An 18,305-nucleotide genomic window follows, 5' to 3' on the forward strand; every position below is an offset into this window, starting at 1 on the left:
GAGAAGAGGAGCAGAGCTCAGGAATATTGGGCAGAGGTTTAGATTTCCTTGGAAACTTGTTCACAGGGAATTCCTCTGTCTAATCTGACCCAAAGAAAATGTCTTTTGGTCTTATTTTGGCCCTTCACAAAATCTATTTTTCAATTCCCACCTGGAAGTCTTTGTGTTTGGGTTCCTCTTGTCAGTGTAGAATAATATCCACCTTGGTCTCCTGAATGTTTCATCTGATTTTAATTTTTACCCCTACTTCTCCCTTGGCTTTGATATGCTATCAGATGCATTGAACAGTTCTCCTATTATTTTTGTAGGAATGTGTCATCCTTTCCCAGCCTTAATGCTTTGGTGATTTGCTTTACCACAGCCCTCTCCAACATATTGGATGCCTGTTCAATCCTTTTGTTCTGATAACAATTCCCAATATGTTAATGCCAGAGTAAACCACTCTTTTCATAGGTGCTAGATTTCATGCCAGGGAGTAGATAGAGCCCAAGAAAGCTTCAAAATATTGAAATTTGTATGAATCTCTCTTTCCATTTTAAAAATCTAATGGAATAATTATAGCAGCTAGTCAATAATTCTAAGAAGTGTTGTTTTTTAAACTGCCTTAAACCTATTGGTACATTGGTGCATGTGTATAATCCAAGAGACTCAGGGATTGAGGCACAAGTATTGCTAGTTCAAGTCTAGCCCAGGCAATTGAAATACATTGAAGAATACCAACATATAGGAAAAAGTGTTTATCTGAACTAGGATTCCTTTTTTGCTTTTCAGGGTGCAGGACAAAGTTATAATTCTGTAACAGGATATTAGGGAGGATTTTGCCTTATAGACTATTCAGGGTTTCTCCCACAGAAGAACCTACTATAATCAAGGGTCCTTTGGGACATTTATCTTGTGTTGTAATCTTCAAGGAAATTATGGACCCTCAGGGTGCCATGTGAACTGAGTGCTTTTCTGGAACAAAAATTCACAATGGAGGTCCATCCATGCCTTTGTTCCATCATAACCATTGGGATTGAAGGTCCAAGGCCATGCCACCCAATGACTGGGAGACTTGTGCTTCTGCAGAATATCTGTTCACTGGCCTGGTGGATTTTTCTGCTTTATAATTCAAACATTCACATTCATATTGTATAGAAGTCTAGAACTAGTCCACATAGATAATTGTTTGGAGATATTCACTGCATCATTGTTTTTAATAGTCAAATCTTACAAGCAATAAAAATTTTACTAACGAATAAATGGCCAAATAAATTATGATCATTTATTTTGTGGAATAAAATAGGAAGTGTCTATGTAGTACCTTGCATATGGTGATTATAACATATGGATAGAGAAAGATGTTGCAGCCTATTACACATAGTGTGATTTTATCTGGATTTTATACAGTCCAACGTCTGGAAGAATACAAAATGGTCAGGAATAGTTATTTTGGAATCACACTGTACAAAAAGAATGGAAAATTTCCCTTTGAACTTCAGCCTTACTTGATGATTTAAAAATTTAAAAACAAGGGCTGGGGTTGTGACTCAGTGGTAGAGCATTTGCCTAGCATGTGTAAGGCACTGGGTTTGATTCTCAGTGCCACATAAAAAAAATGAATAAATAAAGTAATGATATTGTGTCCATCAACAACTAAAAAAAAATAAAAATAAAAACAAAAGTATTAAAAAATTCAAAAACAAGCCCAAATGAGATTTTTATAACAAAAAAATTAAAAGATTAGTAGAATTTCAATTCAGATGGATCTTATAATTCATTACCATGGAAGGACAACATTGATGACCTGTGTACATACTCACTTTTTGACACAGGAAAGACGATGAAAGATTGTATCTCTGAAGGCTGAGTAGCAAGCATCAGGCCTGAGAAGTCAGATGTGCATGAAAAGTTGAAATAAAAATTACACGTTTTGTTCCTAATCCTAATGGATGCCCTGTTTGCTCACAAAACATTTAGGCAGGATTATTGGGTCCTAATTAGACAAGAAGTCATTCTAGTTCTTCCTGCAATTAATCAAATGTTTGCTGCTACCCTTTTTCCATTGTTTCAAATTGGAACTCTTCCTATAATTCCTTGAGACTGGCTTATTAAAATCATCAAAGATCAAGGAACTTCCTATTCTTTATAGTCTCATTTTTTCTCTCTTTTAAAAAAAGACTTTTAAATTTGTTTTAATTAGTTATACGTGACAGTAAATGCATTTATGCACTTTGATATACATAAATGGGGTATAATTTCTCATTTTACTGATTGTACATGTTGCAGAATCACTTTGATCATGCAGTCATATATGTACATAAGGTAATAAAGCCTGTTTCATTCTATTATTCTTCCTATCCCCATAACCCTTCATTTTCTCCATTTTGTCTGAAGGTTGGTAATGAACTTCATTGCAATTTTATATCAGATTCAGAGATGCACATTTCATATAGTTTAATCAGGAGAGACCTGGAGGGATAAATTATTGCCCTGGGATCTAGGTCCAGAAGTGTTAATTAGCCAACTGTAAAAAAATTAATATTGGGAATAAACTTTGAACAGGTAGCTAGGGAAGATGTTCCAAACAGACCCAAGAGGAAACTGGCATTGAGCATCACTAAGAGGGTAAATTCTTGTGGGTACTGAAGCAATGAACATGACAAAGTAAAAAATGAAACATGATGAGCTTTTTGAGCATCTTACCTGAGCTGGGCAGAGTTTTAGTAATATTCATTGCTTTTATCATTTAATTCTTATGCCATTTGGGGCAGTGGTTGTTATTGGGCTCTTAGCTCACCTACTTATTATGAGTGTGACTTTGAGGAAATCACCTAACCTTTCTGTGTAGGTTTGCTTCATAATGGTTTTTGGATGTGGCAGGTAGAAGGTAAATCTCACTGTCCCTCTTCAACACGGGAAAGAAATACTGAGTGAAGCAATGAGCAGAGATGATAGTCTTAATACCAGTTGAGATGCTGAATAGCAGCCTTGGGGGGGGGGGTAAAAGTAGATATAAAGGAAATTTCCAAAAACGAGAAATTTGGGGGGAATAAATACATAGGAGTGTGGAGGTGGGTGTCTAGTAGGGTGAGGGTGAGAGTCTAGTAGGGTGAAGATTATGATTATCATATTTCCACTGATGCTGAGTATGTAGGTGAGGAAGAGATGTGTAAAAATTACAACCTGAACCTTCAAGGTGTCTGTTAGTCCCAGAGAATGAATTTTGTCAGAAAGTTTTGGCTTTTCATGTTTTGACTTTTTTTTTTTGCCTATGAGAAAACAAAGCAATTAAGTCAGTGAAAAACAGAAGAGCTGTGGTACCTTGAGGAGAGGCTACATGTTCATGTTGAATGAGTTGAAGTGTGTTTTTCCTTCAATGTGAGTCAATATTGATTTTCTATTGGGAGGGACTGGCTTTTCACAGGAACTGTTTTCTTAAACTCTCATGTAAGCAGATTTTTTTTTTTTTTACATAGAATTCTAAAACTTTACTGGTGGAAGTACAAATGATTTCGGTCAATTTAGAGGGTATATTGTATTACACAACTATGACATATATCATGAGGAATGTATATGCATTCCTACCAGGACAAATTTATGTGAACATCAATATGAAAATTATTTATGTTAGCCAAAAATAACTTTAATGCCAGGCACTGAAATATAATAAAATATGGTATTAAATGTAGAAATAAAAGTGTCATGTGTCAGTGATAAGGCAGGAACTAAACATTGAAGTGATTATTGTAACATAATAGTGGATAAACAAAAGATTATGCAAAAAATGTCTTTAGAAATAGCCATTTACATAAATTTCTAAAGGATACATTATTTAAGAATACATACCTAAAACAAGATTTAGGAAGAAGGTAGAGAAAAAAATCCTATATAATCCATAGTAGTGGTTACAAATTAGATGATATTGAAAGATTTTGTGCAATATAAAAACAGAAATCATTCTGGAATCCTGCCAGTGTTGTTGAGATACTTTTGGTGACTCCTGTCTACTTGTCTTTATTGGTAACTAATGCATTTCTTTTCAAGAACCTATCTTTATTTTCCATAAAATTTACGAGGTGGGGTTGGATTGCAGTGATGAAAACCACCTACATTACTCACCAAGTTTCCACTAAATTGGCTGCAGATCTATTGCAGTAGATACTTCACAGGACATGTTGTACTCTAAAAAATACCTTCACCTGCCTGATTAGTCCCACTGAGTGTAGTCAGACAATAAGCCACTGCCCAGGTGATAATCTGGGCCTTTAAACCAAACACCTAATGTCTTTGCAATATTAATATATGCAAAGAAAATTTGAACTGAGTTCATGTGAGTTTCTGATTGTGTTCCAAGAATTTGAATTAAAATGGAAGTCACCAATATGAACTTTGGAGATTATTTCAGAGATGAACTTTAACACCATGAGGTAATCATTTCAGATCAACAAGGACTCAATTTTAGTCTGAACCACACAGACTATGGCAGGAGAAGAAGCTTTTTTTTTCCCTATGAATTTCCTGTCAATGGGTTTCATGTAGCATACATTGTGAATCTGTCCATTCCAGTTCCATTATCTCCAAATTAGAGGAGCTAGGCTAAGTTAGTGCCCCAATCCTTGTATGCTTTGCATATAACACTACCTGGAATGAAAGTGGTATGAATATTCATGAGAGTGCCTTGGCTGGACTGAAGGATATCAGCCAGCTCTGATTCCAGGATAATCAGAGTCCTGATAGTGATTAGTGGGCATGATAAGCAGATTTTTTCTCTCTGGCTCCCTTTTAGGATTTTCATGTCCTTTCCTAGCCTACCTTATAAACTAATGCTTAAAGTATTTTCTCCATTTATGTTTGTATTTTCTGTTTGAACATACGTTTCCTTTATTTTTAATTTTTAAATGCCTTTTATTAGTTATTCTTAGTTATACATGACAGTATAATCCATTTTGTTAAAATTATACAAGTGTGGAATATATCTTATTATAATTAGTACTCCATTCTTGTGGGTGGGCATGATGGTGGGATTCACTTAGGCATTTTCGTATGTGTACATAGGAATATTATATGAGATTTATTCTACTGTCTTTCCTATTCCTATCCTCCCCTGTTGTCTAATCTACTGAAATTTTCTGCTTCTCTTCCCTTCTTTATTGTGGTTTAGCTTCTACATAATAGTGAAAACATTCAATTTTTTTTTTTTGGGGATTGGCATACTTCTTTGCTCTTTCATTATATTTGCTAATTTGGTAGTGATTTATCACTCTCTTGGTGTCAATGGGGGTAGAAATGAGGGTAATTCCCACCTGAGGAGCCTTCAATAGGGAATCAGCTGAACCATTAACACTGCCGTAACTAAAGATTTCCCAACTTCCATTTGAGTTTTTGAATTTATGGGATATCAGAATTGATATCATGAGACTCTATGTGTTTGCTTCTGGTGCCTGCTTTCCCTTAGATTCTAATTCTTATTTAAATGGTTTCAAGCAGAAGAAAGATAATATATCGCCAATTAGATTCCTGCTCTCATCCAGATTTATTAATAGCTTGTAATTGTGCTTTGACTAGAAAAATATATCTGAAATCAAAAGCTGAAAACCTCACTTAAGAGTCTGTAGTGTAGAACTTGATTGAATGGGGGCTATTCACATGCTTTGGGGATTTGTATAAGTACTATTTTTTTAGTATGTAGATGAGGAATAATTTTCTGAATATTTACCTAATATATCAAAATTGTATTTAACTTTAAGATTTATGTTAAATTGTTTTATGGGGGACAAGTGCATGGAATACTACATATATGGCATACGTTAAGGTGCCTGAGTGGTAAATCACTGCCCTTGAGCTAGGCACATGAGCAGGAAACCACTTAGCCCATAGGCACAGCCCTGGCATGAGGCCGAGTGTTGTAGTCCCTGTGCTTGCTCCATGGTCTGCTCCTTGATTGATTGCTGCAAGGACAGTTGGCAAGAAGTTGTATTAGTGGCTGCCTATAATCTGCTTAACTACTGTCTGAGTATATATATGTGGTAACCGTGCAATAAAATTAAACCTGCTTCCAGCTCGGTCTCTGGAGGTCTTGATTAGTGACTGTGCAGCCACACTCTTCTCTACCCTGTTCCATGGACCTCATCGCTGGATGAGAAAGAGACCACACATTGTATGTGACTTTTATTTAACATTTTCCATAAATTTAAATTCTCAAAGACATTTTCCACAGGTAACCCACATGCATTTTATTAATAAGTGAAATTTCTCTCATATAATCCCCCTCATTACCATTCTTCTGGTTGTACCTGATATGGAATTACATTGGTCATGTATTCATATATAAACCTAGGAAAGTAATGTCTCATTCATTATACTATCTTTTGTATTCCCATTCCCCTTCCTTTTCCTTCATTCCCCTTTGTCTAATCCAAAGTACTTCTATTCTTTCCTGGGTCCCATCCTTATTGTGAGTTAGCATCTGCATATCAGAGAGAACATTTAGCCTTTGGGTGTTTGGGATTGGTTTATTTCACTTAGCATGATAGTCTTTAGTTTCATCCATTACCAGCATTTCATTTTTATTGATGACTGAGTAATATTCCATTGTGTATACACACTACATTTTCTTTATTCATTCATCTGTGGAAGGGCACCTATATTGGTTTCATAGTTTAGCTATTGTGAATTGAGCTGCTATAAACATTGATCTGGCAGCATTACTATAATATTTAAGTCCTTTGGGTATAAACTGAAGAGTGGGTTACCCATTTGCAGTCCCACCAGCAATGTACGAGTATACCATTTTCTGCACATTCTTGCCAACATTTATTGTTACTTGTGTTCTTGATAATTGGAGAAAAGACAGCCTCAACAAATGATGCTGAGAAAACTGGAAATCCATATGTATCAAATGAAATTAAACCCTAATCTCTCTCCTTGCACAAAACTCAACTCAAAATGGATCAGGGACCTAGGCATTAGAACAGAGACCCTACAACTAATAGAAGAATAAGTGGGCCCAAATCTACATCATGTTGGATTAGGAATTGACTTCTTCAATAAGAGTGCTAAATCGTAAGAACTAAAATCAAGAATCAACAAATGGGATTGTATCAAACTAAAAAGCTTCTTCACAGCAAAGGAAACAATCAAGAATGTGAAGAAAGTGCCTATAGAATGGGAAAAAATCTTTGCTACCTGCACCTCAGATAGAACATTAATCTCCAGGATAAATAAAGAACTCAAAAAAATTAACATTGGAAAAACAGATAACCCAATCAGTAAATGGGCAAAGGAACTAAACAGGCACTTTTGAGAAGAAGAAAAAGGATCAGTCATCAAATATATAAAAAAAGTTCAACATGTCTAGCAGTTATTAATACAGAAATTTCATCTCACTCTAGTCAGAATGGCAATTATCAAGAATACAAGTAACCTTTGTTCTTCAAGACATTTCTATTCCCAAATTCTACATCTCATATCACTCTTCAAAAGTGTCAGGTGAATTCTTTATATATCCTGGAAATTAGTGCTCTATTTTGCTCTATCTGATGTGTGTGTACTAAAGATGTTCTTCCACTCTCTGGGCTCTCTCTTCATGTTATTGATCATTCCTTTGCTGAGAAGAAGCTTTTTAGTTTGAATCCATCCCATTTATTGATTCTTAATTTTATTTCTTGCACTTTAGGAGTCTGGTTAAGGAAGTCAATGTGGGCTCGCTTGATCCAGCTGAAGCCCACTGAATAACTGAGGAGGGTGTGGCAACGGAGTCAAAAAGAGACCTCTGGAGACCAGTTTCAGAGAACTCATTTCACTTTATTATTGCATAGGCAAGCCTTTTATGCATAGCCTGTTACTGGGCAAATTAGCTGAGGGTCGTAATAATCCAAAGAGCTAGAAACATCCTTACAAGCAGCAACCAATGGGCTAATAGGTCAGCAGAAAATAGCAGAAGGAAAACGAATATCCTGTGTACCAGAGGGTGGCCAGGTTACCATGATGATGGGCCACGAATATCTGGACTCAGTGTGCTGACTCCTGAGAGCCCCTCACATAGGCTGTTTTCCAGTTCACAGGCCCAATAAGTCAAGACCTCATTTGACATGATAAAGATTTGGGTCCATTTTTACTTCTATTAGGTGCAGGGTCTTTGGTCTAAGTCTAATTCCTCAGTCCTTGAACTCAAAAAACTTAATACCAAAAAAAAAAAAAACCCAAAAAAACACACACACACAAAAACAAAAAAACAAAACCCACAAACCAAATAACCCAATCAATAAATGGACTAAGGAACTGAACATACACTTCTCAGAAGAAGATATACAAGTGATCAACAAATATATAAAAAATGTTCAACATCTCTAGCAATTAGAGAAATGCAAATCAAATCTACTCTAAGATTTCATCTCACTCTAGTCAGAATGGACATTATCAAGAATATGAGCAACAATAAGTGTTGGTGAGGATGTGGCGGGGGGGGAAGTTACACTCCTATATTGCTGGTGGCACTGAAAATTGGTGCAGCCACCATGGAAAGCAGTATGGAGATTTCTTAGAAAACTTGGGATGGAACCACCATTTGACCCAGCTATTCCATTCCTTGGTCTATACCCAAAGGATTTAAAATGAGCATACTATAATTATGCAGCCACATCAATGGTTATAGCAGCTCAATTCACAATAGCTAAACCATGGAAGCAACTTATATGCCCTTCAGTAGATGAATGGATAAAGAAACTGTGGTATATATACAAAATGGAATATCACTCAGCATTTAAAAGAGAATAAAATTATGGCATTTGCAGTTGAATGGATGGAATTGGAGAATATAATGCTAAGAGAAGTAAGCCAATTCCAAAATGCCAAAGGCCAAATGTTCTCTTTGTTAAGTGGATGCTGATTGATAATGGAGTGAGGGAGCATGAGAATAATGGAGGAACTTTGGATTGGTAAAAGGGGAGTAGGGGAAGAGAGGGGTATTGGGAGTAGGTAAGATGGTGGAATGAGATGGACATCATTACACATATGATTGCACAAATGGTGCGACTCTGTATCATGTACAACCAGAGAAATGAAAGTTGTGCTCCACTTGTGTACAATGAAGTGAAATGCATTCTGCTGTCCTGTATAACTAATTAGAAAAAAGAGTTAAAAAAGGTGTCAGGTGACTCTTGTGCCAAAGATCAGTCTCTTTCTAATTTTTAATAAAAGAAAACAGTAACAAATGATATTTACCATAATCTAAAAAGCATTTTAATGTGCATGGCTTTATTTGGTTATAACTATCATAATGGAAAATAATAACTATCATTAATTGAAATCTTTCTGTGTACCAAACCTTCTCATTATTTGATTTGATTCCAATATTAACCCATTGAGGTAGGTATTATTACTATTCCCATTTTTATTTTTTTAAAATTGTAGTTGGACACAATAGCTTTATTCAATTTATTTATTTTTTTGTGTCATGCTCAGAATCAAACCCAGGGCCTCACCCGTGCTAGGCAAGTGCTCCACTGCTGAGCCACAACCCCATTTTTTTAGATAAAAGAACTAAAGTTTGTTGAAACAGGCAAATTCATCAAATCTCAGTTACTAAATTGTGCACCCTGACTCCATAGTCTAAATTCAGCAGCCATGGTGGGATGATTTTCCACCCCTCACCCAGAGGCAGGGAGATTAAGACTTTTAGCCCAAGTTTACAATGAGATAATGTGGATTAATGACATGGCAAGGATAGCAGTTGTGGTGAGTGTGGAACTGAAGCTTGCAAAGTGATTTAGTCAAGAGTCTATTCTAATAAGAATTAGAAGAATTTATAAACTCAAATTAGTGTTGTTTTAGCATAATCCTGGCCCTATGTATGCCTTTTCCAGTCACCTGCCATCTGCCACTGTGGACCTCTGGACTGTCTTTTTTTTTTTTTTTTTTTTTTAAAGAGAGAGAGAGAGAGAGAGAATTTTTTTTAATATTTATTTTTTAGTTTTTGGCGGACACAACATCTTTGTTTATGTGTGGTGCTGAGGATCGAACCTGGGCCACATGTATGCCAGGCAAGCACGCTACCACTTGAGCCACATCCCCAGCCCTCTGGATTGACTTGATGCCGAGTATGCTTAACAATCTATCCATGCCCCACCAGATTCAGAACAAGTACTTTGGGTCAGTTTCCCCAACTTCACCCTCTTTCATTACCCCACTCTTTCAGCAGGAAGAAGCTTGGAGATGTCATTGCCCATTTTTACATAGAAAATGACAGTGGAGGAATGTAACAGTGACTCACTTTATGCTTTGAATATAGCCCTTGCTGCTCTGCCAATGCAACTTATTATTAAAATGGACATGGTTCTTTTCCTCTCTCCCTGCTCCTCCCTAATCTCTCCCGCTCCGTAATCTCAGGGAAAACAGAGTTACCTTTTTTTTTCCCCTCCTAGGCAGAGTTATCTGTCCTTGAGCACATACCCATCACAGGAATGAAGTAACTGAGACTTTGGGGATGGCAGAAGAACCTCTCAGAAATGACTATATTCCAGCTTAACAAGTGAATTACAACTTGGACAGAGAACATGTGGAATATAACTTTTGAATCAGTTCTTTAAAAGCTAAAAGCCCCTGCTCAACTGGATGGGCGGAATCACAGCGTCTGGGGATAGGAGTCCCCTGTGCCTCTTCTTTGCTAACAAGGCAATATACCTTCTTTTTCCTTTTCAAAAAAAATTGTATTACTATATCATTGTAAATATTTATTCCCCCTTATTCTTGCTCTCTTCTTCAGGAATACACATTGCACATGTTTTATAGTATTTGATCTTGTGCCATGATTCTGGAATGATCTTTCCCTCATTTCGGTTTTTTATCTTTGCATTTAATTTGGGTATTTTTTGGCTGGGCTGTAGCTCAGTGGCAAAGCATTTGCCTAGCATGTGTGAGACACTGGGTTCAATCCTCTGCACTATTAAAAACAAACAAATAATTTGGATATTTTCTCTTGACTTATCACTCATTGTTTCTTAAACTGTGTTCAGTAGGCTTCTGAGAAATTCTTTATTTCTGTCACTATGTGTTATATTTCTAGCATTCAATTACACTCTTAAAAAATACTTTGTTTCCACCAAATTTCCAAAATGTACAGGCATATTTTCCCCATTGTCCACTAAATCCTTAACATGATAAGCACAATCATTTCCTAGTTCCTGCATGATAACATGAGTATTGGTTATATGTGAGAATAGTTATATTTAGTAATTTATGTTTTACATAAGAAATTTGCTTTAGTTGTTTCCTCTTTTTTTTGTGGAAATGGGGATTAATTGTTTCCTCTTTATTTTGTATGACATGTAGTATTTTATTTTATGTTGGACTACATATGTAGGTAAATATTTACAGGTAAGTTGTATTGATGCTCTAAAGAGGGATCACAGGAGTCTAAGATCTAGTTAGTAGCTAATTTTGAGTGCCAGAGGGACAATGTGGTAGCTTACAAGGGGAAATTGATCTCCTATAGTATAAGGACATACAGAGTTTAGTGGCATGTTGATCTACTTGTTATGGTTGTTGAGCTCCAGAAATCTCTGAATTCTTAGCAAGGCAGGTGTGTTATGAAGCTCAGGATCCTGATGGGGGAAACATGACTAGAAATAGGAAAAAAGGATGTCTGGATATATGTTTGAGTATTTTCACATTTTTAACCCTGTGAACAATTGGAATTCAGATGTGACTCACTCTTCCTTAGTAAGAGATAGCGGGAAGATGTTTCAGAGGTGTCTTCTATGCAAGAGAACAAATGTTTCCTTTGGGAGCTGTTCCCATCTATTTTCCTAGGTACTAGGCTGACATATTAGGGTTAAACCCCATATAGTGTAAGTGGAGACCTGGTGGCTTAGTCAGGGAGATAGAATCTATATACTGAAATAATTTTAATCACCAGACAACTTGTTCAGGCTGCAGTCAGAGGTAGTCTATTGGGAATCGATATTGCTTAGGGGTCAGGCATGTAAGACTATTGGAGCTAGACTTTATGGACTTGGGAGAATTTCTCAAGATGTGGGATTTAATGTCTGGGCAAGGACCTCGCTTCATGGCTACGCTGTCTCCTAGAGCCTGGAAAAAGCAATGTCCAACACTCATTGATGTGGAAATTCCTGGTTCCTCTGGAAGGTGACAAAGGAATGAGTAAAGATGTAAGAGCCTAAGAGCCTCCAAAGATTTGTTCCAGAAGAGGCCCTACATTCTCCAATGAGATGGGGACTGGGATTTTGAGAGGGGAACCAGCATCACTAAGGTTCAATGGTGACTTTCATTTACCAAGGGTGATGGTGGGGAGAGATAGATGGTCATGGAGCTGTGCTTGTTAATATTCCTGGGAATGAAGAGGCTTGAAGCATTAGAGGCCAGTTTGCTCTACTTATGCACAGAAGCCAGGGGTCTACCATCCTCACAATGACTGGCAAGGCCAGAGGGGCACCCATGGGACCTTCTATGCAAGGAGCTATGGAGAGGGTTAATAGACCATGGTGTAGCATCCTTAATAATCACCCTAACCTCCAAGAATCATCTTTAAATGTGTCCTCTAAACATCAGGAGCAGCCTTGTTACACTCTAGTCTTGATGGATTTTTATCATTGCCAATACTGCCTAAGGTTTCTCTTTTCCTGAGTCTCCCTTACAATGGAATCTAGATGATTACATTTAACACCTTTCCTTCTGATTTCAGCACCCAAAAAGGACAGCCAAACCTTAAGACTACTCATATTGGGGCTGGGATTGTGGTTCAGCAGTAGAGTGCTCACCTAGCACATGTGAGGCCCTTGGTTCGATCCTCAGCACCACATAAAAAGAAATAAATAAAATAAAGGTATTATGTCCAACTACAACTAAAAAATAAATATATATATATATACTTTAAAAAAGAATATTTATGTCACCAAACACTGTAACATAAAAAATCCTTTTTGTAAGTGATGACAGAAAGAGGCAGTCATTAGGGTCATTGAAAGGAAAAGCTACAGAAATAAATTTGTTTAAAACTATAGAAAAGGTGATCTTATGAAGTAGTTTTATGCATAGATTATGAACAACCTCTTCTGTGAAGCAGCCAGTCATTTTTGACACAGTATATCTACAACTATTTGATAATAATAAAATAATTACTATTTTTTTCAGTTTTGAAAATTGCAGGGAAGTGCTCTATCACTGAGCTCCACCCACAACTTTGATAATTATTGATGAGCCCTAGAGCTCCTTTGGGAAGATAAGAGTCAATCATTTAGCTGATCATAAGATTTACAATATTTTTAAATTAAATATTTAATTTTAAAATATTTTTAAATAAGTTTTTTTTGTGTACACACTCTAAAAATATTTTCCTCTTTTTTTTAAATAAATCTAAAAGTTATCTACCAGACAAATTGAACTAGCCTTCTTTAATTATCTATTTCTTGGTGGAAATTTGATTTAAAATTTTGACAGTTACTTACTCTGAATTTATCTAAGAAATCACTTTAACAACCAAAATTCACCTTCAGGAATATCATTAACAGTTTTCATTTGTTTTGAAGCCACTAAAATGAATCAAGATGCACAATTTTTCTGGCTATACCCTTGAAGGCTTGTTTTACCTGTTTATTCCTCAGAGTATAAATGAATGGGTTCAATAAAGGGGCAACTGAGTTATTGAGCACAGCTATTCCCTTATTGAAGGCAACTCCTTCTTTTGCTGAAGGCTTTATGTACATGAAGATGCAGCTTCCATAAGAGAGGGAGATGACAATCATGTGGGAAGAACATGTGGAAAAGGCCTTTTTCCTTTGCTGAACTGAGGGGATCTTCAGAATGGTCCTGATGATGTTTGTGTAGGAGAGGATCACCAGCACCAGAGTTACCCCCAATGTTACAACTGCTAGGATAAAATCAAACAGTTCCAGTAGACTTGTGTCTGAGCAAGATATTTCTATGAGGGGTCCATAGTCACAATAATAATGATTCAGCACGTTGGACCCACAGAAATCTAACTGACTAGTTGGGATGATTGGGAACAAGATGATCAGGAAGCCCCATAGCCAAGAGCAGAGTACTAGTTGGATGCAGACCTTACTGTTCATGATGGTGGTATAATGCAGAGGTTTGCAGATGGCCACATAGCGGTCATAGGACATGGCAGTCAGAAGACAAAACTCAGTGGCCCCAAAGAAAAAAGCAAAGAAGAACTGAGTAAAGCAACCAGCAAAGCTGATAGTCTTAATCCCAGTTGAGATGCTGAATAGCAGCCTAGGAGTGAAAATAGATGTAAAGGAAATTTCCAGGAAGGAGAAATTCCGGAGGAAAAAATACATGGGAGTCTGGAGGTGGGAGTCCAGCAGGGTGAGGATGATGATTGTCAGATTCCCAATGATGCTGAACATGTATGTGAGGAGGAGAAATATGAAAATGATAATCTGAAGCTCTGGGACATCTGATAGGCCCAGAAGAATGAATTCAGTCAAAGAGTGGTTTTTCATTGCTAACTTCTGGTGCCTGTGAAGCTGAGAAAGAGAAAAACTAGTGATTAGAATCAGAGCAGAGCTCAGGAATATTGAGCAGAGGTTTAGATTTCTCTGGAAACTTCTTCATAGGGAATTCCTCTGTCTAATCTGACCCAAAGAGAATGTCTCTTGGTCTCATTCTGGTGCTTCACAAAATTTATTTTTCAATTCCCATGCAGATGGCTTTGTTTTTGGGTTCCTATTTTCAGTATAGAATAATGACCACCTGGATCTCCTGAATGTATCATCTGAATTTTAATTTTTATGTGTTTATTTTTATTTTTTCCCCTGTCATATATATGATATCTCTTTTCCAGTATTGTAGTCATCATGTTTTATCTTTCCCTTACTTTTATTTCTTGGTGATTAGCTTTACTGTGGCCCTCTCCAACATGTTGGATGTCTGTTTGATTTTTTTTCTCTGATCAATAACAATTTACAACCTACTATTGATGGAAGAATCACCCTTTTTCTGAGTTTTTTTTTAGTTTTTGTGCCTGGAAACATAGCTTGAGAAAGTTTCAAAATAATTAGTTCTGTATAAATCATTTCCTCCATTTTTATCTAATGACAAAACAATAGTAGATAGTCAATCATGGCAAGAAGTGTTTCTTTAATTAATTTAAACATATAGGAAGAAATGTATATGAATTGGAATTCCTTCTTATATCTTTAATGGTGCAGGTACAGGACATAGTTTTGACTCTGTTATAGGAAATTAGGGAAAGGTTGCCCTTACAGACTGATAAATATCCTCTCAGGCATTTATCTTGTGCTCTGCTCTTCCAGAATCCTTGAAACCAATGAATCTCAGGGTGCTTTTGAATTGGGTGATTTTCTGGAACAAAGATTCACAACAAAGGTCCGTCATGCCTTTGCTCCATCATAACCACTGGGATTAAAGTCCAAATTCATGTCACCCAGCCAACTGGGAGGCTTGGACTTCTGAAGCACTATCCATCCACTAGTCTTTGGCTTTTAGAGCGTTTCTCTGTTTTATTATTCAAACATTCACATGCATATTGTATAGGAATTCCAGCACAAGTCCACAGAGAAAATTGTTCAGAGATATTCTTTTCATCTTTGCTCATAATAGTCAAATGTTATAAGCATTAAAATTTCACTAATAGGTAAATAAATAAATATATCACGGTCATTTCTATTATGGAATAAAATAGGAAATGTGTATGTAATAATTTGCATATGGTGATTTTAACATATGGATAGTGAAAGAGGTTGCAGCCCATTACTTTGAGTGTGATTTTATCTGGGTGTGTGCACAGACCAACATCCAGAAGAACACCAAATGGTTGGGCATTGTTTTGGAATCACACTGTAAGAGAAGAAAGGAAGACTTTCCCTTTTATTTCATGCTTACCTGATCATTAAAAAAACCCAAAAAAGAAGATTTGAAATAAAAATCCAACAAATATTAGTAGATATTCAAATTGATAAAGAGCTGATATTTCACCATCATGGAAAGGTAATGTCGATGACCTCTGTACATACTCACTTTTTGACACAGGAAAGATGATGAGAGACTTTATCTTTCTGGAAGCTATGTAGCATCAGTCCTGAGATGTCACACATGCATGAAAAAGTCAAATGAAATATCACATATTTTCTTTCTTAATCTTAATATATGCCCTGAGTACTCACAAAGAATTCAGGCAGGCTTTGAAAGAAAGTCATTTTTATCTTTCTCTGCATTTAATCAATTGCTTGCTGCTGCCCTTACTCCATTGATTCAAATCAGAACTCTTATAATTCCTTAAGAAGCTGGCTTATTTAAAATCATCAAAGATCTGGGAACATCTGCTACTCTTTAAAGTCTTAATTTCTTTATTCTTTCTGAAGATTGGTAATGTACCTAGTTGCAATTTTATGGTAGTTTCAGTGGTGCACATTTCTTCTAGTTTAATCAGCAGAGACATTGGGGGATAATTTATTTCCCTGGGACCTAGATCCAGAAATGGTAATTAGACTCATGTAAAAGAAATAATACTGGAAATTAACTTTGAACAGGTAGTTAGAGATGTTCCAAACCAACCCAAGAGGAAGCTGGCACGAAGTATCATTAAGAGGGTAAAAACCTTGTGGGAATTGAAGCAATGAACATGACAATAGTGAAAAATAAAACACAATCAGTTTCTTTACAGTAATGATGTTTTTATTAATGCATTATGGTTATACATAATAGGGACCTCATTCAAACTTGATCATACAAGGAATACATTTTGTTCCATTTTAGTTCCCAGTGCATCTTATTACCTCTTCCTCTCTGCTTCCCTCTTGGTTTTCCTTATTCTACTTGTCTTATATTGATTTATGGGTTTTAATTGGTGCTTGACAGATATACATAAAGCTGAAATTCACTGTGGTGTATTATTATATGTACATAGCATAATTTGGTAAGTTTCATTCTTTAGTTCCTCCTTTTTCCTATCATTCTTCTCCCCCCCTCAAACCCCTTCCTCTATGCCACTGATCTCCCTCCAATTTTTATGGAACTATCCCTTTCCCTTTAGTTTGCTTTAGCTTCCACATTTGAGAGAAAACATTTGACCCTTGACTTTTTGAGTCTGATTCATTTCACTTAGAATGTTGTTCTCCATTTCCATCCATTTACTGTAAATGCCATAATTTAATTTTTCCTTATTGCTGAGTAAAACTCCATTGTGTATGAACACCACATTTTATTTACCCATTCACCTGTTTATAGGCTCCTAAGTTGGTTCCATAACACAGTTATTGTGAATTGTGCTGCTGTAATCTTTGATGTGCCTGTATCACTATAATATTGCTGATTTTTATTCTTTTGCATAAATACCAAAGAGTGGGAAAGCTTTTGGTATTTATGCAAAAAAGCTGGGTCATAGGGTTCTAGTCCTATTTTTTGAGGGATATTCATAGTGCTTTCCACAGTGGTTGTATAAATTTGCATTCCTGCGGGGACAAATGCATGGAGTACTGCATATGGTATACATTAAGGGCACCTGGGTTGCAGGCCACTCCCCTTGTGCTAGGAGTGTGATCAGCAGACCACTCCTCCTGTAGGCACAGTTCTGGGCATAGGATTATGTGTTGTAGTCACAGTGCTTGTTCCATGGCCAGGTCCTCGATTGGTTGCCCCAAGGACAGTTGGCAAGAAATTGTATTGGTGGCTGCCTATAATCTGCTTAGCTACTGCCTGAGTATGTATACATGGTAACTATGCAATAAAATCAGATCTGCTTCTACCTTGGTCTCTGGAAGTCTGGAATTGCGACTCTGCAGCCACACTCTCCTCTACCCTGTTCTGTGACCTCTTCGCTGGACAAGAGAAAGCCAATGCAGCTGGTGCTTGAACAGGGACCTGAGGTAAGCCTATAATACAGGGTGTGGCTCTTCACAAAGTGTGAGCAAGGGAAAGATGGGGAACCTACTGAGTTCCACTAAAGACACACAGTTGCAATTACTGTGTATTCTCCTGGAAACTAGAGGTTTAACCCAGAATAAGAGAGAAGCCCACAACTTTTGGGATGTAGTGGTAGAGACTAGCCCATGGATTAGTACCACTGATGGTTTTGATCCTACTATATGGGACAAGATAATGGCAAATGCACAGCAAGCTGAAGTGAGACAGAGGTATACTTTACCCCTACACTTTTTCCCTATTGTCATGGCCATTCAACAAAGCTTAGGGGGGACTGTGATAGACCCTTGTCATATAATGATGGCCTTGAGGGGGGATGAGACAATGGAAGAAAAACAAGTGGAAGAAAGCGGGGCAAAAATCTACTTCAAAGTAAGCCACCACAACTGGGCAGGAGGGAG

The 18,305-nt window shown here is 36.8% G+C and overlaps 1 protein-coding gene across 1 annotated transcript; it reads right to left on the reverse strand.

Moving 5' to 3' along the window:
* Positions 1-13,529: 13,529 nt before the first annotated feature.
* On the reverse strand, positions 13,530-14,465 carry LOC107139751 (olfactory receptor 6C4-like). Its single transcript, XM_015482629.1, has one exon. The coding sequence runs from the start codon at positions 14,463-14,465 to the stop codon at positions 13,530-13,532; it is 936 nt and encodes a 311-aa protein (XP_015338115.1).
* Positions 14,466-18,305: the final 3,840 nt, after the last annotated feature.

This window comes from Marmota marmota, unplaced genomic scaffold (assembly GCF_001458135.2).
Source record: "Marmota marmota marmota unplaced genomic scaffold, marMar, whole genome shotgun sequence".
In the NCBI taxonomy this organism is placed as follows: Eukaryota; Metazoa; Chordata; class Mammalia; order Rodentia; family Sciuridae; genus Marmota; species Marmota marmota.

Excerpts from the sequence above, each read along its gene's own strand:
- LOC107139751 (XM_015482629.1), bottom strand. The coding sequence starts at position 14,465 with ATGAAAAACCACTCTTTGACTGAATTCATTCTTCTGGGCCTATCAGAT.